Here is a 26,033-nt window from a genome sequence, read left to right on the forward strand (position 1 = left end):
TATGACTTCACCATCTTTTCCCCTTCAAATCTGAAACTCTTTAGGAATGATCCTGCCTCAGGGAGAGGAAAAAAACTTCCTATCCTAATAAATAAAGTACATGTCTTCCTTTGGCCTCAATTTTCTTTTCCTTTTTTCTTTTTTGGTCACAATTTTGTGGATTCAAAAATAACCTACCTTTGATGGCCGATTGTTAGAACTTTTTAAAAAAGATCTTCGTCTCTTTTGTGACATACAGAAAGGAAGTACTAATTAGCAAAGAAACGTCAAAGCATTTTTAAAATGTTGGGTAGGCTCCATCTTGTACGTACAATTCTAGAAAAAATAATTTATCTTCCCATAGCATTCATAGTCATTTTTGAGGGCTAAAGATCTGTTGGGGTGAGTAAAGCGTTTGGTACATTTGAGATGAATTTAGGTTGTTAGTGATATGCAATACTTTTGTGTGTGATCATAATCCTGATTTGTTCTCCTGCTTTCTTTAAATGGGTCAGTTCTGGCTTCTAGTCTATTCATATTTTACAAAGGGTACTTTGTCCTTTTTCTTCTTTCTTTCATAGCCTGGCACTTTAGGAACATGCCAGCATCATGATTTTAGCTTGGTTATTATTAATATCTATTTCCATCTCAACTGCTTGCGCTTAAAACATAGGATGACATATGAACAACTGAGAAGATTGTGCCTTTACATCTTGTGTACCTCTTTATGATTTATAATTTATACCTGGAAAAGATTTACTGACCTGACTGATAATTTTTCTTAGCAAAAAGATAAACACACCTTTCAGTCATCATTGTAAGTCAGATGCACTTGAAAGGGACAAAGAATTCACCTGCAAGCACTTTTGGCACCGTGCCCTTTCCCATGAATTCAAACTGCTGAAAGAATGCTGAGGCTGCAAGAGGACTTTCCCCAGAACCTCCCAGAGCCCCCAAGGGTGCAACCAGGCATATAGTAAGGAATATCCAGAGAGCCTTTGTGTGCTCTACAAGCGGGGATCAGAAGCAAGCAAGAAAACTGCCCAATGCTTTTAAGCTCAGGTCCCTAAATACACAACTCCCCTCTCTTGTGAGTGTGGTTGGACAGAAAGCTCACAGATAAACCCTCCACACCGTACGAGGTCACTCAGTGGTAGCGAATGAGCTTTCTGGCATCATGGTGCCTCTTCCTGCTAGCAGTTCAAGCTGATTTCTAGGGAGAGTGAGGTCCATCAGGCTAGTAGGCTCAGAATCCATAAAATATATTTTCAAACCTCACTGCTTGCAGGAGTGGAACTGAGTCAGTGGGAGAGAGGAGGGTGGTGCCGGTTAAGTAGTGGCGAGATCATCAATATCTCCCGTGTTTGGGCTGCAAGTCTTTGCTTTGGATTGTCTATGTTTGTCTGTGTCGCACCAAAAACAGATGGTGCAAATTCTCCATAAATTTCATTTGGTCTAGACTAGGTCTCTTCAGGGAGCTCTTGGAGAATTTTTATTTTGTTCTCATCAGACATAAACAATATCGAAATAGTCCAAAGCACATATAATATAAGATGTTGGCAGATAGTTGCAGAAAATATTGAATCTACTACCTGCAATACCAAAAACAGATGTTTTGTCTGGTCATATCTGTTAAACGTAAATCACGTATTTTTAAAATCATGTAGATTTAGAATTTTAAAATTCTTTTCAGAAAATTCTCAATGCACTAAGTTTTGGAAAGCGCACAGTAATGGAACCCATGATGAAAAATGTCCGCAAAGACATTGCTAGGAACTGTACCACTGGGGGAATTCAGCCTTTGAAAGTGTAGTTTTCTTCTGAGATCCTCAGGTCTTACCAACATAACAAAATGGAAGAGGCACACCAAGCAGTTATTACTGCAGTCATTCCAGTGGCATGAATCACAAGTCGTGACAACTATAAAGTCCTTTCAGTGACAATGACTGGCAATGCTGTGGAGATCATCAAATAATTATCTGACACGTGTTTCTCTTGGTCTGGCCCTGGCTTCAGATCATATTTCATTCTTCCTCCATTTTCTTTACAGCTTTTATTTTTAAATAAATTGAGAAACTGGTAGGACATACACAAAGTTAATGGGAGAAAAATTTCTGCCTCCCCTTGGGCTGGGATCTCCCTAGAAACAGATTTTTCTTGGTGTGTTTGTGTGTGTGTGTATGTGTAAATCAGTTTGGTAAATCTCTTCAACACCCACCGCACTGATTTGACTGACAATCAGTAACTGGTATTTTGGCTTCCTGGCTGAGCTGCTTTTCTTCAGGTGACACTCAGGACGGTTGTTCTACTTGGTTCCTTTCATGGCAGACAGCCTGGGTTAGTTATCCAGGAAAGCTCCCTTCAAAACCCAGAGGCACCTCTACCAGGCAGTGTCCCTTTAGATGTAAGAGGGAGGTAAGATCTGCCCCCTCTCTGAAGGTAACAGTATCAGAGTCTCAGCTTCTTAGCTCCATGAATGTGCTCGATAAATAGTGTCTCTCATGACTATTGCTGTTATGATGAAAAGGCTTAATAAATATTTGCTAAAGCGTGAATGGCCCAGTGAATGAACCAATGCCCATACCTCGTAATGGATGCCATTTTTACATAATGGCACTAATCCACATGGATCCATGGATTAAATTCAGATGGGGGAGTGCGAGGTGTGGAAGAAGAAAAGAACAGCTGCTCCCTCTATTCAGGGCTCAGACCTGTTATTTGTCTTCAGTGGATCTGTAATGAGCCACTCGTCCTTATGGACCCTGAATATCAAAGGGTGAAAAATACAATAGCGACTCATCAAAAAGCCTGGTGCTCGGTGAAATATCCTGGGGAATCAAGTTCGGTGTTAAAGGCTTCTGATCTCCAGCATGGCCTAGATGTGGTACAGAGGTGAGGACTGATAGTTTATAAGGCAGTCCTTGCTTCAGTCTTCCAAAGTATTTCCAGGAATTTCAGTCATTTTATATTTAATTACAAGGCTGAGATTGGTTTGCTTAATGCATGATAAAATATTTTCTGCATTCAGTTCATTATAAAATATTTGGTTATTTTGACTTTCCTTTCCTTTGTAGTCATTTGTGACTTTCATCACCCATTCACTACCCTTACTAATATAAACTTCAGTTTATTAGGCTGGTAGCTGGTACCACGTTTTTCATGACCTTAAAATTATTACAGGATCATTCAACTAAGCTCTACTCAAATTTGTATTATTAATGAGATCAGTAAATAGAGAAAAATTAGATTTTTTTTTTAATCTGAGAGTTTACCAAAGTCAAAATCACTGTTACATGAAATTTACAAAAACTTTATATTAACAAGAAAAAGACTCCTAAAATTTGTACAGTTCTAGAGATTAGTCTATTTCCTATCTCAATATTTTTCAAGGGAATATTGAAGTCTGTGATTTGTATTGTTTATAGAACAAATTCTCAAGGTCCTAAGTGGGAGAATTAGAACAGGATTAGAGTAGGCATAAGCAATTTTTATTTTAACAAAACATACACTTAAAAGAAAAAACTTATTGCAATTATAGATACATGTTCCTGCTTTCCATTTTAAAATTGTCACCTCTCATCAAATTGCAATAATGTACGTTTGTTTCTAACCTCTCTCTGTTGTGATTTATTGCCAATTCTTGGTCACTCCCTCCTTAGAGAAAACTGTAATGGTCAGACCAAGTCAAAGATGAGACAGTACTTTTGTTCAAACCTAGTAGCAACCTCTGGGCTTTAGGACAGGAACACATTGTGTGTTTCAAAAATACTGCAGTCCTTCACTTCTTCAGTTCGTCTCCTCCACGTCAGTACGGAAGCCAGATTTCCTTTGTGTGAAGCCAGGATGGGAAGAACCTAGGTTTACGAGCAAAGACCAGAGATCGGAGGCAGTGATATCCATCCCTACCACCTCTGCACAATATGCCGCAGGTTAGCTTCGGAGCTGAGATCCTCACCACGGAGCTATGTCTTGTACATGTGCTGATAATTAATTTACTTCTCTTCAGCTCAACTTCAGCTCAACCCCTCTCCTTCCAAATTCACCAAAGAGAAATAGCTCCTCAAATAATCAGACGGTTGAATGGAAAAATAATAAGTTATCTCTCCACTGCATTCTTTTTGGTTTGTGTCAGTAATTTTTATGGAGTTAATTACATTTAGCAAGCTTGACGTGAATTTCCTTCTAGAGGATTTACTGCACCTTATAGGAAAACCATCTACATCTGACAGTTTTGAATTACCCACCTATTTATGGGGTTACACTGCATTCTGCTCATGAAAGAGCAAGGCAATTTTCAGCATAGTTTTTTTCTGTCATTTTTCTCCCTTGTCTGTTTTCCTGAAAGCTTGCTCTGAGGAAAAAGAAGAAATCATAGGAGGGAGGTGGGCAGGAGGGACCAGGATTGCGGCTTGCCGGAAAAGACCTGCTGCATAAACTATTGGTGGGAAGGAGAAGCCTAGAAAACCTAACCCAATAATTTATTTAATTAAAGAATTTGCTGACAGCTTTTAAATAAAAATAAATAGTTTTACCTGATACTTATCTTGCACATGGCTGCTATATCAGCTGTAGACAGCGTGAGGCACAATTCAGTCTCATTTTGTTTTGTCTTTCTGAGACAGGGTCTCCTATGCAGTTCAGGCTGGCCTTCAGCTCACTTTGTAGCCCAGGCTGGTCTTGAACTCGCAACAATCCTTCTGCCTCAGCCTGATTACTGGGATTACAGGCATGCGCCAGCGAGCCTGGCTTTCCACAATTCAGCCTTAGGTTTTCTGCCTTTTATTAAAAGTGGGCATAAAACAGTAAAGGGCAAGTGAAGCCACAGTGTTTTGGAAATTATATTCAGCTTTATTTAGAAACAAAACATTTTAAAAATACACCCTGCGAGAATGTTTTTAAAAACTCTTTAAGAAATTAACTCTCTGAACATACTAACCCAAACTAAAGTCAGGCCGCTCAGGTTCTGTGGAACTGTCCCCTGGCTGTCTTCTTCCAGTCTTGGTCTCTGTCCCTGGAGCCTGTGGAGGACAGGCGACAGTGGGGAGGAGATAGCTGTGTGCTCCACCTGTGTGGACGCCTTGCCCTTCCTCAGCTGTGGTCACGGTGCCGTCAGAGCCCTCGGGTGTGTATGGAGCACAAGTCTGTGCTCGGGTTTGCATCTTCCCGTCGAATGCACTAGGAACACTCACTCCCACTTGCAGCCCAGTGTCTGCTGTTCAGATGCCACAGCGTCCTCAGCGTCACTGGGAGCCACATGGTAGATCAGGCACTGGAACGTGGTGAGAAATGAGCTCAACCCATGAGTCACCCGACAGTGCTGTGCACGCATTGCTTCGGTCCTTGAGTCAGAACCATTTTTGAAAAATAAACAGCTGTGAGTGGTGAAAAAAAAAATACACCTTGTTCCCGGCCTGCACTTCAGGTCTGCATCTTCTCTGGTACTCAGGAGTAGTAGCAACAAGTGACCCTGTAGGGAGTAGAACTATGTATGAACTACATGCTGTGTCTCAGAACATGGATTCTCTCATTCGGTCATCTCATCAGCCGTGCAGATGAGAACACTGAAGTCTAGAGTACTTACACAGTCTGTTCGGGTTCGCACATCTAATAAATAGCGGGGTTAACCACCAAGTTCGGATCTCTAAGACTCCAGCTTTAAGTTCAGGCCTTTTTCATTGTGTCTCTGCTCCCTTTGACCTAAATAAATACGCTGTTTAAAAAGAAATCAGACATTGAGGAGGACTGTTAGGTAAAAGTAACTTTTTTTGTTTCACTGTCATTCTCTATATGCGTCCTTGCTCTTACTGATTAAAACACATCTTTGTCTTAAATACGTTAACCTTTCTAAATGAGTGTCTGTTATATTCCTTTATAACCCAATTAAAGTAACTCAAATGGAATATTTCAATTTTATATGGATCTTTGCATCTCCACTGTTTCCCTTAAAGACATTTCAAAATAATGTCCTGAGGATACTAAAGACTTGACTCAAGGTGGTGCTTTCAAGACAGCTGAGGAAATCTTTTACCTGCCTATGAGTGGCATAAACTTAAATTTCTAATCTGTTACTGTGTTTTGGAAAATCATTTCTCCAGAGTGTAGCAAAAATCAAAAAATATTTAATTTATTTAGGTAGGCTTTATCATTGTGAATTTACGATGAAGGAAACCAGAAGTGTGTGAAATCAAATAAAAATCAGTTGTGCCATTTAATAGTTGTAAAACAGTATCAAAAGACAACAGATAAATTCACAGTATTGACATCAGAGGAAAACATATTTGTGATAGTAGTACTGATTAGGCATACCTGTGAATTTATCTCTTTTCCTTGTTTCACAGTAATTTATTTTTACAAGGATGTTCTACTACAGGTTCTGTTCTCTAATATTGGGGTATTGCAGAGTATATTCAGATTTGTTTGAAGAATATTTTAAATTGTATAAGGAAGTCATTTTTACTTCAAAAGTGTAGCATTTATGACACGTCCCTTCCTAATTCCAAAACCAGTTACTCTTCTGTTAGCAATTTGGCCCTGTAGCATTTGGCCACAGGGAAATAACAAAGTGATTTGAGCTTATTGAGATGAACTGCATTTTGATATTTTTATTTAAGAGACGGATTTGTTTATATTTGGACAATAATTCTCAAAGTGTGGCCCCTGGGCCAACAAGGTTTTCATTGGTCTTGTAGTTTATCAGAAGTGAACATTTTCACACTCTAATGGCAATTATGAACTTGGTTTGGAGCCCAGGACATGCTATGGTGGTGCAGGACTCTAATTTCAGCATCAAGAAGGCTGATGTAGGTCAGGGATATAGCTCAGTGGCATAAGCACCTACCTGGCAAGCATAAGGTCCTGAGTTCGATTCCTGGTACCACACAAAAAAAGAAGGCTGATGTAGGAAGATCAAAAGTCCTGGGCAATTTAGGAAGACCTTGTCTCAAAATAATAATAATAATAATTAATAATAATAGTTCTGGTAGTGTAGCTCAGTGTGCAGGCCTTGGATTCAATCTTCAGTTAAAAAAAAAAAATCCTCCAAGTCATTCTGATGCAAATTGTACTTTAAAAGGAAGATTAGAAGAATCTAGTCTTTTGAGATCAGAAATTACTGAAATTTGCCATCCTATCTGAATTGGGATCCACATTGTTTTCAGTGTAAAATAACCTTTTGCTTATTCCCTACTGTCCCAAACCAGAGTTTAGGTCACACTCAGACTGACCCAGAATAGTTATGCCCTCATAGGCTCTCAAACACTTCCCTGTGAATATCCCTGATTTGGGGTTGGAAGTAAACCTTCTCTGGGGCAGCATTTGTCCACACAAGTCATCACATTTTCCTGCCATTTCAGGTGTGTTATGATGCTCGTGACTCAGAAACAAAAGAACTGCTTCATTCTTCTGTTACATAGGTGAAAACAGATCAAGCTCGGGTTTTCCAAGAAAAGAAAACCCCTAAAACAACATAAGTGCAAATCTAAGCAACATGTGTAATTGCAGAATTTTGAAGTGCTTAAAGAAATGGCCCAAGAAACAGGTTAGGAATATCCCCCAAATCGGTCCATATCATTTAATCAAAGAAAAAAATCAATTTAAAAGCGGTTTTGCTTACTTCATACTGAGTCAGACACATTTTTCCAGTAAGACAGTTAATGGTATCTGTCCTCTTTTGCAGCAAGGGTAAGAAGGTGCTCTTTTAGCAACTTTGTCCTTTAAAACTCTGGAGGGCACTATAGGGTACAAGGATCAAGGAAGCACAGATTCTACACTTGATCTTCACAAACTTCAGAAAGGAAGTGCAGGAAAATCATTCATCGTAGAGATCAGAGGTTGGTGGTGTGGTTGTCCAGCCCAGTCCTGCCCGCCACCAGTTTTTGTGTGATCTGAGAGTTCATGGTGGTTTCTTCTCCTCTCCTCTCTTCTCTCCTCTCCTCTCCTCTCCTCTCTTTTCCTCTTCTCTCCTCTCTTCTCTCCCCTTTCCTTTCTTTTTATGGGTGACATTTACAATTGATTTGGAAATAAAGAAGATCTTCCTTGAACTCATTAAGTGAAGTGTTTCATCTTCAATAAATAATTTCTTTTTGTTAGTAAATCTGTAATTTCAAAAATAATATTACTATTACATTTTCAATTCCATCACTGGAAAACATTGTGGACATTTGTTTTCCATTTTGTTATAGAAGTGATTTCATAATATCCTTAGTCTTTCTGACTGCCTACAAAACTTAAATTACTTACTTTGTGCTTTTTACAGGAATTTTTGAGAGCTCCCAGGCAGATACTATTTAAGATCCTTTGGATAATCCAGTTCTTCAGTTTTTCTCAACACATAGCAGTAAAACCAATCATGGAATGCAGATGATTGGGAAAATGTGTATTTGCCAGTGTTTTCCCACATTTTGTTTGTGAGTGGTGCAACATCCAATGAGTCCAATCGATAACTGAGCCCCATTTCTTTTCTAACAACTGTCCAGCTTCATCCCATAGGTTTGAAAAGTAAGAGAAGACTAGAGCAAGAGAAGGCTTAGTCTAAGTCCAAGTTTCAATGCCTCCATGAGGAAACCACCCCTGTTTTGGTCAAGCCCTCAACCTTTGTGCATCCAGTAAATGTACTGGTAAACGAATGTTCCCATCCTCCCTAAACATCATCAGGGCTTGCTCATTTTTATAAAAACTTGCAAGCAGCAAACCTCTCTGTCAGCTTTTTTTAAAAACCATTTATTCTTACCTTACTCATGTAAGAAAATAATCTAAGTGGTTTTGATATTTTTAAAATAGGTTCTGAAGAATATTGGGTATATTACTATATGTTTCTAGTACATAAAAGGCAGAGTTCCCGTTGAGCCTATTTGGAAGTGTGTGCTCAGTATTAGAGCACATGATAAGATTAGAAAGATTTTCATGCCTCCGGAGCAAGATATTCTTTGTGGATCAGTTTGCATAAATGGCTCAATTTCCCTCTCAAGATTCACTGTTGGAATTTCCGTTTTGACCTTCAGGAAACTTCATATTAAAACGTAAATTTGTCACTTGGGAAGATAATTTTTGACCCTCCAGTAGTGTGGACTTGAAGTCAAATTAGTTTTTACAAATTAGCTGCCTGGCTGAAAGTAGCTACTTACAGATATTTTGAGTAACCCACAGACAGACTGTGCTCAAAGTAATTGATCTGACTCTTAGAAATGCATTGAGGTTGGTTTTCTATTAAAAGTCCCTGGGTGATGGTGATCTGGCCTGGTCACTGGTATCACCCTGCAAGCATGCCTGTACCTACACTGGATGCATCCAGCAGCGGCGTGGACATGGGGGAAATGAAGTTGAGACCACCACTCCACTTGATCACTCCTCCTTTTGCAGTAGATCCAAGTCATGTTCGGGTTGAAGGTCAGAACGTTACATAACACGCCTGGGGCTACAGCTCAGTGATATAAGTGCCTGCTTGGCAAGTGCAAGGTCCTGAGTTCAATTCCCGGTACCAAAGGGGGAAAAAAAAAAAAAAAAAGAACTTTACGTAACCACAGTGCTTAAAAGCTTGTGGAAGAAGATATGTGCTGGAGTTCGATGCTTTATTTCAGCACCATGTAAGCTTGAATGTTACTTAAAACCCTCCATTCCTTTATCTGCAAAATTAGAATTGTGTTACTGCTCCAAGTTCCTGGAAGTATTATGACAAATAAAATAATGCGTGTAAGCACAATAAATACTCAGTAGATGTTGGTATTTGTCATCACAGTTGCTATTATCAACTACTTTTACATGGTACCTTAGTTTAAAAATGAACTACGAAGATGATCTGATCATATCAATATCTATATTTACTATAAAGGAGAAAATTACATTAATGATCTATATGAGGTATTTTTTAAAAGAGTAGATATAACTAGGATTATATTGGACATTACACCCCTGTGCACTCAACACCCATATACCCCAAAATCTAGCTGTTGTGTTAGCTTTAAACACATTAAAAATCTTAGCCAAAAATAATGACAGCTACATATTCTACAAAGAGATTCTTCTGAAGGATCTCAAGATCAACCTTGTTAAACTGATAAAAGCAAGGGTCTTCTTTTCCTTCTCAGTCTACTTCTTATATTTTACGTTAGCAGAAAGTAATCAAGGAAAGCTACAGGGATTGAACGCAAAGTTTGCTTTCTAAATGAGCTGATCGCCCAACAGTGGCACAGTCACAAGCTTTAGCGCAAAGCAAGCTCACGCAGACCTCATATCATCAGACTGCGCCACTGGAAGGAGGACAGGAGAAAAACATTTCTTCAGGAAGCTCTTTAGACTTGCTTATAAAGTTCTTAGCATTCAGAAATACAGTGTCGCAGATCACACCGAAAGAAAAGGATGGGAAATAATAACACATGTTAGTGCTTGTTATGCCAAGTAGATCTTTCACGTGGGTTTTGTTTGGAATGAAAGAGATAGTGAAAATTGTAAGATGCGAAATACGTGGTGAATAAATGCAGTCTGTATTTACACATTCGCGCACCAAATACGGGAATCATCCGAACCATGCGGAGCAAAGAAATGTATTGAAGTATCAGTTTAGTAGGTCATTTTGAATGTAGGCAGCAAAATGGCTGTGTGTGAAAAGGCACTACTGTATTTTGAGAATGCCTTTCTAAGAACTCTGAAATATTAATAACATAGTCTTAATGTAGTGGAAGACAAAAGAATGTAGTAAGGGTAGTGACGGCTGCCGAGAATAGCACAATGACAATTTTATATTTTCTGCTTGTGCTCTTAAAAGCAAAAAGAAAAAAAAAGTAAAAATAGTGTGTTAAAATAAGAGCAGCATTCCGTTTTCCAAATTGCTATAAAGCTCTCTGTTTCCCAAGCGAATTCATGAGTATTTATTCTTGGTGACATATTAACACTAGTTTCAAGGAAAAAATACAAAACTTGCAAATTAATTGTTTTTCATTAAAATCACATAATAAGGAAGCAGAATTTTTGATTAACACACTGGAAGAAACACCTTCCAACACGATTTTTGTGAACTTAAAGTTTTTTAAAAGTAGAATGTCACTAGTCTTAGAAGAACATTGATATTGAGGCAATAGCCATGCCTTTCTGTCCGTTACAAAGCTATTTGAAGGTGGTGATCTCACGTTGTGTTTATCAGTCATTAGCTTATTTCTGTCACTGTTAATCTCCCAATTTCACTATGTGATTTTTAGATTTTGGCATTTGATGAAATCAAAGCACCTAAGAGTCAGTCAATCAAGGACATGCCTTTGTTTTTTTGAATATTGTACCTTCTTAGCAGTCTGAACCCAAACTCCTTCAATTTGCTTGTCCACTCTGTTTGGTAGAGTGACAGGTGGAACTCGGGGGCTTGTGTTTGTGTTCCTGAGCTTTTTGTGTTTGATATGGGAAGGCCAGCTTTGACCCTCAGTGCTTCTTTTTGTCAAAACCAGGGTTTCTGATTTTCATGGAAACCCTAGGGCCATCTTAAGCATGACCAAAACCTCCTTGCAAATTGAACCTTATCTAATTATGCAATGTGTATAAACTAGAGACACATAAATCTTAGTCACTGGAGCAACGTGTTTTTCTAAGATACTTCGGTCCAGTGAAAAACGAAAGCAAATAGGGCCAGATTGCTCTCTGAGCACTTTTATTGTTGGTGCTCCACACACCATAAAGTTTTGGCTCGTTAAAGGAAATTCCATAAACAAGTTCAGTTAATAAGAGTGAAGAAACTGTGTGTGTGCCTTTCCCAACTCCCGCTAAACTCCCTTTCCACTTCCCATTATGAGGTTGTGGTGAGGAAAATGCCAGCAGGAGACACGAGAGGGGAGGAGGCTTCAACAGCAAGCCGGAGGGATGCTTCGGAGACTGGTGTAGCAGAGGAATGGCCGCCACACCTCCACAGAGAGCCAAATGGTGCTCTGGATCTGCTTTGATCTACTTGTCAAATCTGCTAGATTGCTAGCATAGTTGGTATCTCTTGGTGGTCAGATCTGTGGAAAACACACACCCTCTGGCTTCTCCCAACTGGTGGTTTTGTTAATGTAAACACAGCCTAAGAACATAAAAAATGGGGACACTTGAGGGTGAATCATGCTGGGGAGATTTCGGGTAACTCGGGTTTTTACCTTCTGCTAGGATAACTTTAATGGCTTTGCTTTTGTAATTTTAATACTGATGATGTTGGTCAATTTTTATTTTAGATTGGGACAGATTGGAGAGGTAGGTGATCATGAAGAAAACTTACGGGAAGAAAAAAGGACGGAGCAAGGCTCTATTAATTATTTTTTATAATGAGCGTTTCATGGCATTATTGAATTTTTCCACATTACTAAGAGTAATCCTCAGTGTCCGTGTGATGTTTATAAAGATGAAGTCATGGAAAGCCTCAGGTGCAGTAAGAACTGTATCACCATGCTCTCCGAATCGGCCTCTGTGTTGGGGGGGTTGTACATCACAGTGCTGTAAAAATGGGGGGCAAAGGGAAAAACAGAAGGGTTTTATTAACTTGAAAATAAACACAAAATATATGCTGAGCTTGAGAAAATAATCTTAGTATATTATATTCCATAATCTATAATTAGTAGCTTTTATGGCTTTGCCCTACTTTACAAACTCTTGTCTTTTATATACTTGGTCAGTTTTGTTGGATTTTTTGATTTGACTCTCTGTAGCTGTAATTAGCAAATAATCACAGAGCAATTTTGCTTGTTAGATTTCGGACATGCATCCAAATGGGTGGTTAAAGACCACGCTGTCGGATTCCAGAGCTTATAGCTGGGAGTACAGGCTTTGAGGGAAGGACACTTCGGGTCGAAGCTGGTTACTGAACTTACCAGATGCATGGTCTTGTTCCAGTAATTACTTGCTCAAAGCTGCGATTCCTCTTCCCTTTTCTCTCTTTCTCTTTTCTTCTCTCCTCTTCTGTGTTTTTCCCGCCCCTCTTCTTTCCTCCCCTTACATACTCTCCCAGTACTCCCCTCTACCCTTCTCTCTGTCTCTGTCTCTCTATATTATTATTATTATTTTGTGTGTGTGTGTATGTGTGTGTGTGTGTGTGTGTGTGTGAGGAAATGAACCAAGAGCTTTCACACTGAACTACATCCCTGGTCCCTCCCGCTGCCTTCACATTTTCTTTTCTTTTCTTTTTTTTTTGCTTTGTTCTGAGAAAGACTTTCACTGAATTATTAAATTGCCTAGGTTGGGCTCAAACTTGTGATTCTTGTACCTCAGCCTTCAAGAATGCTGAGATTAGAGGCATGCACCACCACGTCTAGCTGGAATTCTCATTTCTAAGTTCATATAATAATAGTTCCATAAGGATTAAGCAGGATAATACATAGAAGATATACCTGTACATTTGCTTCATACCATGAATTTTAAGAAAACATCTTCCAAGGTCTCCTTGTCACTGAACCAGAAATTTTAATGATCCTTCAAGAGTACCTATCATGAATTAATAATTTTGGATTGCTTTACCTGTGTGTCAAGCCAAATGACCACTGACGATTAACAAAAACTTTTTTTCTGAATCAAGGAGATTGCTTCACATTTTGCTTTGCTGCATTCCCAGTGGCTTATATTTTTGCGTTTGTTTGTTTTCTTCCTTCCCTGTAGCTTGCAAAATTGGATATTACAAGGCTCTCTCCACAGACGCCACCTGTGCCAAGTGTCCACCCCACAGCTACTCCGTCTGGGAAGGGGCCACCTCATGCACCTGTGACCGAGGCTTCTTCAGAGCTGACCACGATGCTGCCTCCATGCCCTGCACTCGTAAGTTGTTTGCTTTTCTCCCATTTTTATGATGCCAGCGGCTTCCCTTACCACCTAGCAGGATACTACCAGGCCCTCTCCAGGATGACTGCATGAAGGGCAAATTAGACCCAGGATGAATCTTTTCTCAGTGATAGCAGGGAAAATCCTTTGAAAGAAAGGATCATTTCCACTGTTTCGGGTTGCCTTCAAAATGTACAATAGCTTTGTGGAGCAGAGCTGGGGTGTCCAGGGCTTGTGTGAGGGTGTAATTAGAGTGAGATTGGAATTTATAAATGGTTTTACCATTGCAGGAAAGACTTGGGGAAGCTTAACAGCTGTGGGAGAGACAAGTAGAGGGCAGTGTTTGGGAATGTGGTTTCAGTCAGTAAGGAGAAAGCTCAGTGGGGACTGAGGTCATTGCTTAATTCGGTATTACACCTCTTCCTTCTTTCCTCATAGTTTTGTATTCGTAACACTTAGTGGATCCTAATGAATGCTTGTTTAGTGATAGGCACTTAATAAATGCTGGACTGGCAAGGTTGGTACACAGGGGAATAGGGAAACTTCTTCTCATACTTTATTTGGGCAGGGTTTCTAAGTGCTGCCATTTGTTTCATGAGCAACCCTGAGCTTCCCAGACCCTGCAGTGCACTGGCTGTGACTTTGGCTGGGAATGATGTGCCTGGGCATTTGATCATGTGTTGGCTTTAGGTGAAGCCTCTGTCTCTGTTTCCGAGAACTAGGCCTAGTAGTGCATCAGACTTCGTCCATGGGTTCTGGTTTGTTTCCCAGCCTACTGTTCACTAGCGGAGTGACTGCTCAGCCTTTGATGTTGCAGTTTCTTCTGTAGAACAAAGTTAATAATAGGTCAAGTTGCCAGGCCTGGTGGCATATGCCTGTTGTCCCAGCACTCGGGAGGCTGAGGCAGGAGGATCCTTACAAGTTCAAGACCAACCTGGGCTACAAAGTGAGCTCAAGGCCAGCCTGACTGCATAGACAGACCCTGTCTCAAGAAGACAAAGAAAACAAAGGGCAAGTTGAATACTCCTTTTCCAAAATGCTTTGGATCTAAAGTCCTAGATTTAGGATTTTTTGGAGTTTTAAATATTTGTATCCATATATTGAAATATTATGCAGATAAACTCACATCTAAACATGAAATTCATTTCTATTTCATGCTGTCTTTATCCAAATATCCTGAAGGGTATTTTATACAATATTTTTAGAGTGCCTGCCCTTTTATTGCAACCCATCCCCTTAGGACAGGTGTGGGATTTTCTTCTTATATTGTCCTGTGTGTGCTCAGAAAGTACCAGACTTTAGAACATTCTGGTCTTTGGATTTTTGGATCAGGGATATTCAACCTCTACTTCCCTTATAGCTATGGGTATTTAATGCCTTGTATTTCTTTGCTGTGTAAAATTCATTGATATATTTTGGTTTTTACTGTCAATATGACTGATTTACTTTGTTCTTTAACTACTGTAAACTCCGTTTTGGCCTCCCTGGGCGCAGCATCACTGAACATAGTGACTTTCTGTTGTTTTGAGCAGTTGGGGCTGGCATTCTAACACAATCAGGTATCATCCTTAAAAGGAGTGGGGAGAGAGATCTCAGATTCATCCCAAAATTGCAGTAAAATTGCTATCCTTTCTGGGGTGGCTTTTGCAATAAGACACAATACTGGTACAATTACTACTGCTGCTGCTGCTGCTACTGCTGCTGCTAATGATAATTTTTAATTTAAACTCAGGGAACATATTGGGTACCTTCTATAAACCTTGTCACATGTTCACATAGCAGTGAGTCTGTAAGGTAGGTGTTTTTCACTTTGTAGACAAGGCAGCTGGCAGCTCAGGGATAGTAAAGAACACACTGCTGACCACTCCTCACCTCCTAGGAGGGGTTCTGGGAGCATCTTGTGTCCCACGTACCAGGTAAAGCTCAGACTTCCAGAGTTGAATTGGGCTGGTCTTATCTATAACCTAAATAGGCAAGGTGTGGAGTTCTTTGCTTCCTCCTGTTTCTCTTCTTTCTACAGACTAAGGATTTTCTCTGGGTCTCCACTTTTGTAGGACCTGCTCAAGCCCAGGCCCCCCAAATCTAAATAATTGGGTGCTACATTCTATTTTGTGTTATTATATTAATAGTGAACTTCCTACTCTGTCCCTACCCGCTACCAACAACTCTGTAGTGATGGGAGTTTAGGCCACAGTAGTAAACTCAAGCGAAAGTATTTTTGGATGACACTTTGATAGCTGCACTTTTTTTGTACCAGGCAGTCAGTGTATTTTCCATACAGGCAAAGCCTTCTCCATGTTGAGGTTTAATTGTGCTATCAGTGTCACAAAACTCCTTTTCGATGGCATGGTGTGGCTCTTCTCTCCACTGTCTTTCAGTCTTATGATTCTGTCCTTTATTTAGCATGCCAGGGCAGAGTGTGCCAACCACTTCATTACTTCCACTTCTTCCTTGGGAGTCTGAGGATGCTCCAAAATCACCACACACCTGGGACACTGGACCACTGGCCTGATGTATAGTAATGATGCTGTCACTGAGCCTTTGGGATTTTGTATTTCTGTAGGGATAAAAGTTTAGCTTTCTACTGAGGATGTAAATAAAAAGAAAAGCTGCTTTTAGCATAGAGATAGCCCAATAAGGTTTGAAGTGTAAGGTAATTTCTCTGGGATTGTTTTCAATAAGGTGAAGGGAAGAAGAATGGTGACTTCTTGCATGTTAGATAAAAGATCAGTAAAGACAGCAAGCTAAAATGTGGCCCTTTCCCTCCTGCTCTTATGGTAGAATGTCTCCTCCCCTTTTCTGCTTGAGAGTCTAATGCGTGGGCCTGTGGTGACTGCAACCCAGTGATTGCCACCCAGTCCTCCAGTGAAGAGGAAACTGTACGTGCTGACAGTCAAGCACAGACTTGCCAGTCCCACGGCCTCAGCTCCAACCACTAAGCCCATTTGTGATCTTGAGAGTGCATTTAATCTCTCCAAGCCCTAGTTGGCATCTGTAGAACTGATTCTCACGATCTACATCAGGGGTTGTTTTAACACATAAATAAGAAAATATTTGCTAAGGACTAGCACATGGTAGGACTCTAATAAATATTTGTTCTCTTCCTCTTTTATCTCTAGCTGGTCATTTCCTTCCCCAAAGATCTCCAGAGCAGGTTGTTAATACATCTCACTCTCTCCCTGTGAGTGTTTTGTGCCTTTGGCCACACAATTAAATTACCCAGTGGCTACAATGCGCCACAGAACCTCTAGGGATAGAACTCAGACATCGCTATTTTTAGAAATTAGTCCATTAATTCCACGTACAGTCGAGGATTGAGACCACTTCTGTACAGTGCTGAATTGTATTATTATTTTTAAGCTTATAATATTAACCCATAAGACCTCCTTTAAAATGTAGTCAGAGAGGTAACCATAATTTGCTAAGAGAGATTTATATGAATGAATTAAGCAGCAGAATTAGAAACAAGTTCTTATTCTCTGGATCTCTCCCTTGATTTCCTCCCTTCCTCTTTTGTACAGTGGACCTGCTTTGTCCAGTAACGTGGGCACGAGGCACATGTGGCTGTTGGTATTTACAGTTATGAATACTGGGTGTAAAATTCAGTTTACTGCTTATGCTTGCCACATTTCAAAGGCTCAGTAGTCACACCGGCAGCCCAACTGTAGTCTGTTTTTTATCATCATGGAAACTTCTGTCAGACAGCCTTGTAGTAGACATTTCAATGGAGGAGACAGTGGGAGTTTCAGAAAGAACCTCTTCTTGTTCAGATAACACACAGAACAAACCTCCCCATCCCCAGCTTTATCGGACTCTCTTGACAAGATCTGGGGATAGGAAGGAACATAAACATCAGGGATCCTTTCAAACTGATCTCAGCCCCTAATCAGTTCTTACCAGTTGGTTAAGCCAGGTGACAAACCCAATTCCCTTGTGCTGACAGCCATGATAATCAGGCACTTTCTTTGTTCATTATGTTGTCTTTAACCCCAGCATTCTTATGCAGTCCTGCATTTAGTGATCGCTCACTGTGACGGCACACTAATGAAGAAATAAAACACACTCTGAGATTCATTCTTCTAGCCAAAGAGAGACTCTGCTCCACTGGCTTGTAAAATCAGGTTTTTGTTCACTTGGAGAACGATTAGAACAGGTGAATACAAGGAGCATCAGCTAGTTCAGCAGGAGATGCCTCAAAGTTCACACCATCCACACGGCTGGAAGACTGAAGAAAATTTAATAAATAAATTTTACTTGGAGAAGAATTTTTAATGGAACCTCTGGTTAGGTTGATGTGCAAGGCTTTCCAGTGAGATATGCTGAGATGTTTCAATGTAAGTGTTGTCTGAATGTTTTCCAGAAAATATCTCATATCTGTTTAGAAAGGAGAGTGCAGAGTTCTTCAATATGCATGGAAATCACACCAAAATCGCCTAAGTGTTGGTAGAGCCAAAGTTGGTGTGAGATTCTGCAATTCTAACACATTTTTGATGATACTGATGGGTGGATCAACCATCTTTGAGCAACAAGGGTTGGATTCCTTCTTTGATGGATGGCAGGAGGTGGGTGGGGTATCCCCTTTTGTACCTCTAACTTTCAAGCTTGCTCAGCTCCATAGGACTCTACAAAGATATTCCAAGGATTCTGAACATCCTCCGTTAATGAAAATTGAATACTTCATTTGTCACTTCCTGGAAGAAAATCCAGACTGGGTTAGGGTCACATAAGCATTATAAGATCTTTGGGATATTAGTTTTGTGGGTCTTTTCTTCCAGAGTCCTCCTAGGTGGTGGCAGAGAATAAAAATGTAAATGCTCATCTCACATCCTTGTCATAGTCCAGAAAAGCAACACACTTCTCTGGCAATACTGCCAGTAGCACAGACACAATTTCTTCTATATCCACACAGAACTCCATTTAGGCTGGTGAAAAAAATGTGGATTTCATGAGTCATTTCTTAGCAAGAATTTTGGTGTGATTTTTACTAAAGAAATTCATGTCCTTTACCAGCAGATGCTGAACTCCTTTCCCCTGTAGATCTCTTCTCCTTGCCGTTTCCTCTTCTGTTACTCTGGAATGTAGTGTGGTAGCCACCAGTGTTTGGAGGGGTCCACTAATTGCAAGAGCAGGAAGACTTTTAATTGCTTAGTCCTTTACTTGCTTGTTCCATGATTGTAGTGGGAAAAGTCTTCTTTTCTCCTACTGAGAGGCCAAGGCAATACTATATTTACGATAACTTTCAATTTCCTACTGTATTTCAAAATGTTTGAGGAAAATGCCTTATACAGGTAGTAATTAGCTTTGCAGGACTAAAAAGACCTAGCTTCTGAGCACATGGTGCAGGTGTATTTAAGAGGCTGAGGCAGGAGGATCACCTTCAGTGCGAGGCCAGCTTACGCAACATAATGAGTTCAAAGCCAGCCTGAATTATATAGTGAGACCCTGTCTCAGAAAAGAGAGAGAGAGAGAGAGAGGAGTAGCTAATTTATTTTGCCACCTTTGCTTAGCATCAATATCAGAGTGGTTTTCCATATATTTCAATTGGAAATCTGTCCTTGTGCCTTTGCTCTTTATTTAACTTGTTTGATGAAACTTATTAGGGAGCTCTTCATGATCAGGATCACTTGGGAAGCAAGAGGTCATGATTTTGCATGGCCTGCTGAGGAGCTTTCACACATCAGTCTGCAGGCAAAGGGCCTCGAATATCTCATCAGCTGTGCCAAACAAACAAAGAATGATTGATTCATGTTTAGACGTGGCTTAAAATATTCCAAAATTACACCTTTTAAGACAATTTCCACTGGCAGAGCAAATTTACCAACATCTGTGAGGAAAGGTCCTGATTTCAGAAAGCTTTCTGTAGGTTTCAGTTAGCAGGAAAATAAATAGTCCAGCTCCAAACAATAAACATCACTTACTTTTTTGTCTTTACGTTTTGCCTTTTCTAATTGAATTTAGTGCGCTGCTTTATTTCCTCCAAAAGTGTATTGTTTTAAAATTACCATCTCAGTCCTATTACTCACAGCCCTCACTTCAAATGCTTTCTGACAGTTATCAACATAATGAACCATAATGAAATGATGAGCAATCTTCAGTGGAAACCCAACGTCGATCCCACTGGTGTTGTGTGACTGTGTTGTTAGAATTTGAATGCAAATTAAAATAACATCGTCCTTGCTTGCTTCCAAGGTTAGAAGAAAAGCCACTTTTTTTTCCTTCTTCTTCTTCTTTTTTAAGTGTTTTAATTTGGGGAATCTCACATCCATTTTCAAACAAGCTCTTCAAGGTGCCCCTGATGTTCAGTTCACTTCTCTCCCGCAAAGATTTACATGCTTAACAGTCTGGCTCAGGGATTTGGGGAGGGATGTCTAGAGTGAGGCTTTGATGTATAAACCATAGGATAAAAGGCAGCCTTCGTTTCAAGTAAACTACATTTTTTTTTCCCCATCAGAAAGCATATTTCTTTTTGCTTTGGTGATGCAAGGAGTTAATAGTGTAATGATGGGGGAGGGGTACATTGTAGGGAATATCAGTGAAGGTACAGTTAGTTCTTGGGAAAGACTAGTTACTGGAAGAGTTAGAACAAAGATCCAAACCTCCCAGTATTATTAATGAGAGTTTTTCAAAGGAACCATGGGTTGATCTCTAGCCATTTCATCATCCCCACCATCAATCATCTTTGGGAACACATATGTATTGAAAAGTCTGGAGTGTAAGACTTCCAGGGGAATTTCTTATTTCATGTCATCTATCAAATTTGCACTGTAACAGTATAGTTTCATATTACATTCCATTTGTCACAGGATGAAAACTCACGTTATGACATCAGCTCCCCATTGCCAGATTACGTGGTTGGTTTTAGCTCAGACATACGGTCCCACTGCCTGCTAGTCAGTTGATAAGCTGGCTGATGTGTCTGTCCCTGGACCATACAAACTGATCAAAGCAACCAAAGACATTTTGATGATTCAGATGCAGCCTCTTCAGCCTGTTTTGTTCTTCAGTGGCTTCCGTAGAACTTAATAGTTCAAGGCCTAACATTAGCCTGTGAGGAAATAAACCACATCCTTGTTTCTTCCTTTCTGATTGCCTTTTAGCATTTTAACCACTAATAGGGGAAAGTAAGTCTAGAGAACCAACTGCAGGATTCTTTTTTTGAAGCCAACTAAATGTATCGGACAAGAATCACCAAGTGTGCTGTTAATGGAAGACAGCTGATGGACTCTGGGCTGGTTATATGCGGTTTAGTTGTTCGTGAAATTTAAAAGCATGCGATTTCATAAAGATCAGGTATGATCTCATTGAACTTTTTTTTTTAAACAAGGCTATAGCTCCTTTTTCCTCTACCACCTACTTGTTTTTAATAGGGATAAACAGTAAAGTGTGGATTCTACTTGAGACTGCGCAAGTTTGAGGAACACTAATGTATGCCCAAGTGCAAGGCTTGAATAATCTGCCAAGGCCATCTACTCAGGTTATCACAATTTTTCTACCACCATGAATAATTAAGAGTGGCTTGTCATCCACCAAGCCCCATCATTTCTGGATGGCATTTTTGACACTATTCATGGAAGTTATACAGTGGTTATTCACAGCATGCCTCTTTCAAACAGGATCAATTATACATTTTTCTGAGATCCCCTGGGGTGAGAACTGGTATCTTCTTTGCTAGTAGCATTTTGATTTTTGACTCTTGCTCCACCTACCATCTAAAACCTAGGGGAAGATGAGCTGAGGGGTCCTGTTGCAGAGATATGATTGTTGCTTTTACTCATCCTGTGATTTCTCAGCAGGGAAAGAACCTTTATCAGAAACTCCTATCTACCCTCCTGCATGGAAGATAGCAGTGAGGCATGTAAGAGCACAGCTAGGACAAGGGCAGAAGCCAGAATGATGCCAGCTTACCATCTTCACTGAGCCCAGGGAAACCAAGAGAAATTTAGCTTTAAAGGGAATTACGAGAACTGAAAATTTTCAATTTTGTTTAACAAAAAAAATGTCACAGTGAAGGTTCATTGTTTCCTTTAAATCATTTCTGTTTTGTGAGAGGGATTGTTCAGGCTGAGAGTCAAGGTTCCTGATTGAAGCTTTGCATATACTGACCATGTTAATTTGAATGAGTTAATACTTTTTCCTTGGGGGGGGCGTTACTGGGGATTGAACTCAGAGCCTTTGCGTTGGAACTGCATCTTCAACCTTTTTACAACTTTCTTTTTTTGAGACAAGGTCTCCCTAAGTCACTGTGTGGCCTAGGATGGGTGCAAACTTTTGATCCTCCATCCTTAGCCTCCCTGGAAAGGGTGAAACTTTTGGTCATCAGATTACTGTGGGTAACCAGTACTCTTCTGTTGGCTTTTATTATGGGTATTAAATTAACGATAAGTATGAAAAAGTGCTGTGTGTGAAATGTAAATTAATGGGTAACCTAGCTAATTCTCAAATAAAATGGCCAATCTGACTTTCCTTGATCTTTCATAGTATAGTGTCTTCATGTACAACTGAGAATTTACAGAGTATTTCAGTTTTAAGCCAGTCATCTTACTCTGAAGACATTAAACATCTAATACATCCAGGAAAGAAAAGGTAGAAGATGCCTGGAAAAAAGAATAGTAAAATAGAAATAACAGACAAGATAGTGGTTAAACAAGACCTCTATAGGAAGCTATGGACAAGTGATAGATGTATCAACATGGTTCTGTTTTTTAGTAATGGACACGCTGCTTTGGCCCTAGTCATTGTTAAAATACACAAACCACTGTGATAAAAGGTTGTGCACTGTTCATATATCTCAGAAGAGGTGACCCTGAGCAGCAGTCTTTATGTAAACTAACCCTGGACACCACGGGCGGGGAGAAAGCAATTAGTAGTGGCAACATATACAGCTGTCAGGAGGGAAGCAGGGGCTTTATTTCAGAATAAAAACTTATACACCCCAACTGTTTACTCTGCCTTATAATTATCTTTCCACCGGAGAAAACTAAGAGCAAAAGCTTATCTGAAGGACTGAAGGGCTTTACAACTAAGACACTAAAGTATTATTGACAGTCCAAAAGTTGCACATGGTTTATGAAGCCTCATGACATGGAACTGGAGACTCCAGTTGCTCCTTCCTCAGAAATAATGCCTTGTACTGGTTGCTGTGGGTTTTTTTTAGTGGAGTGATATTTGTGTTTAAGAAATTGATCATTTAAGAGTTATGTTTCTGCCTGTGCTCTTGGTGGATGTTCATTGCCACATCTAGAATTAATTTCATGACTTGGGCAGTGAATTTCAAAATGGTGGCTAAAAATCAGCTCAGTATCAAAAGTCTGTAATAGCCCAGGAACTTGCTCTGCCACTATTCCAGCTTTTTGGTTTCTCTATCGGTTGCCTCCCTGCCTTAGTTGGAGACTTGATTCCCGCCCCCTCCAACATTTTAGCATGAGATGGGTTGCCTTTTCTTCTTTTTTTTTTTTCTTTCATTTTTAGTCTTTTTCTACTTTTCACACAGGTTTTGTGACATCTACAAATATTATGGCAGTGATGTTTCCAATGCGGGAGCTGGTTTGAGCGGAGGAATTGTCCATCTTAAATTTACTTAGTCAGTAGCTACTTACTAAATATCTCCTACATGTCAGGCACTGTTCTAAGAATTGGGAGTATCCTTGTAATCTAGGAAAAAAATCTGTGCTCTCCTGGAACTTAGGTTGTAATGGGAATATAAATAATTAACAAATAAATAAGAGAAAATTTTAGATCCCCACCAAAAGGAAATTAAAAGGTGATGTGGCTGAGTGAGGTGGGGCAGCGGAAGGGAGCATTGCGGCTTGTAGGAGCAGCGGGGTGCAGTTTGCAGGGAAGGAGAATTCCAGGCAAGCAACCAGTCTACAGTATTTGAGTTACACATAAAGTTTGGCTACCAATGTGAGTCTCATTTATTTGTCCTCTAGGTCTTGGAGTCTGTTAGCACTTAAATTCTGGTTATTATAAGAAATAGAATTTTCAGGTTTATGTAGCACGTAGTATGTTCTTATCTGTGAAATCCACTTTTCCTCCAAAGATCGTAGCAGATTTCTATCTTTTGAAGGTTCAGTTGTGTCCTAAAAGATTCAAGTGTATTTTCCAACTAGTAAGTGATTGATGGAGTATACCGGGGCTGTTATCCTGGGCTTTCCATGGAATGGGTCTAGCCACAGTTGTTTACATTGGAGATATGTATGCGTTTACCTAGCTTCAGTGCTAGCTGATAGTTTTTGAATAATCCTATTAAAGCTGATGCAGATTTCATGTGGATATGTACAAATTGTGATGTCCAGAAAAGACTGCTTTAAATCTTCATATAATCCACCAAGTATATTCTCTAAAGTATTCAAGAATTAAACTTTAGTGTAAAGTATAGAAAAGATGAATTAAGATGTCTAGAATTACTAGTATTTTCTTTCATTTTTGGAATATTACCATTCTTAAATGTCACAGTCACCTGATTTCTTTCAGTGGGGTGTGGTTCATTTCAGGAGTTTTTCCTTCCCCAGAGAAGAGCACATACATATTTGAGTAAAGAACATTAAGCTGTCCTTTGTGCTATAAGATAGGGTAAGCTGTTTCATGGTAGGATATGATATAATAGTCCTTTGCACCTGCTATAGTCTGGCTATAGTTTCTTTCGGGTTTCATACTGTCAAACTCCTGTCAAATGAATAGAAGTTGACATTCCACTAGGAAATAATAATTATCCATTGTAACACTTTTCACAGTGCCTGCTGTGTGATACAGAAAGTATTTCACACCGTTGAACAGAATGGATGTTCATTTAATTTATCCACGATGGCCAGAAATGCACTGCATGTCTCAGTCCAAGCAACAAGAAACTCAGAAAATGAGCCATCATATTTCATGTATTTGATTTCTTCCTTAGTTAACGTAAATAAAGATAACTTGTGCTTTGAAAGCCTCACCTTGCTACCTGGGCTTCACAGATATATTAATCATGAGATCCTGGACTGAGCTATTTCTATAGGCTTGGTGTCCACTTACAATCCCTGGAATCATGTACAAAATTGTGAGGGTACCATACAGTGTCTTACCGGGTCTCATCACCTTTTCGTAGCATTTGCTGGCAAACTAGGGCCTTGGAGGCCAATTTCAACTGCTGGCTATTTTTGCAAAGTTTTCTTGGAACACAACCATGCCCGTGTGTTAAGGTATTGTTTGTGGCTGCTTACGGTACAATGGTAGAGTTGACTAGTTGCTATTGGGACCATATACCCTAGGAAGCCTAAAATACTTTGCTATCTGAGAGTAAAATTTCTTTACAGAGAATGTATGCTGATCCGTGCTCCATTCATAAATGAAAGAGTTTTGCATTTGACTGTTGTTCCCAGTAGTATATTTACTATCTGTGTCATTGAGTTACATCGGAAATGTTGAAGGCACTCTAAACTTGGAAACTTTAAACAGTTTGACATGTGAGCCCCATTCTTGGGGCATGCAGAGACAGAGCCCTGCACTTACATGTGAATGCCGTGGGAGATTTATAAATATAATCCAAAATGTAAAGGGAGCACATCTTTCTTGTTAAATATGCTTCAACATTTGATTAATTTATATTTTAAAAATGTCTTAGTTTGGGTGATAAAAATAAAATTTAAAAACCTATCATTCTATAAAGGGTGATAAGAAAAATGCCAGTCTCCCTTTGGAAATGTTAGAAATAATTTTCTTTGGGGAGAATGTTTTTCCCAGTGTTATACCTAAATAAACCATCATCTGAAATCAAAGTGGAGGAAGCAAACTTGTAATAGCCGTTTGCAACTTGACAAAACCTTAACTGATGGAGCCCACACTTTATCATCCCAGCTATAGGTGACGGACTGGTTTTTCAGTCTATAAAAACAAGAAAGGGGAAGGTGTGTGTCCTTATGTCCAATGCACATATATCCATATTTCTTTCTCCCTTAGGCGCTACCTTCTCCTCTAATCTCCCTGCTCCTTCTGTCTACTATCCAGGAAGTGATCAGGAAAAGAAAGTATAAAAATGAATCAGAGAAATCTCTCTCTCTCCCCCTACCCCTTCCCCTCCTTCTCCCTCCCGCCTCACATTATTTATGGATGGACCCATCAAACATTTATTGAGTTTTCTCTAAGCTGGACACTGGGAAAAGATGAAGACATTAGTTCTCTTGAAGAGCACGTAGACCTAGGATACAAACAGATGTGGAATGCTAATTAGCAGGGACGAAGTGAGACATAGAAATAAGGAGCTGAAATTCGGAGCAATGCTATAACCAGGACATGCTACCAGCTTATGTTCAGGCTAG

At 39.7% G+C, this 26,033-nt stretch overlaps 1 protein-coding gene across 1 annotated transcript in view; it reads left to right on the forward strand.

Moving 5' to 3' along the window:
* Window positions 1–26,033, forward strand: part of Epha4 (EPH receptor A4) — a 140,400-nt gene that overhangs the window by 49,847 nt on the left and 64,520 nt on the right. Inside the window, exon 4 of the mRNA XM_005395504.1 lies at window positions 13,579–13,734. Within this exon, the coding sequence (XP_005395561.1) occupies window positions 13,579–13,734 (156 nt within the window). The remainder of the gene's footprint in view (window positions 1–13,578; window positions 13,735–26,033) is intronic.

This window comes from Chinchilla lanigera, unplaced genomic scaffold (genome assembly GCF_000276665.1).
Source record: "Chinchilla lanigera isolate Chin_1 unplaced genomic scaffold, ChiLan1.0 scaffold00052, whole genome shotgun sequence".
NCBI lineage: Eukaryota > Metazoa > Chordata > Mammalia > Rodentia > Chinchillidae > Chinchilla > Chinchilla lanigera.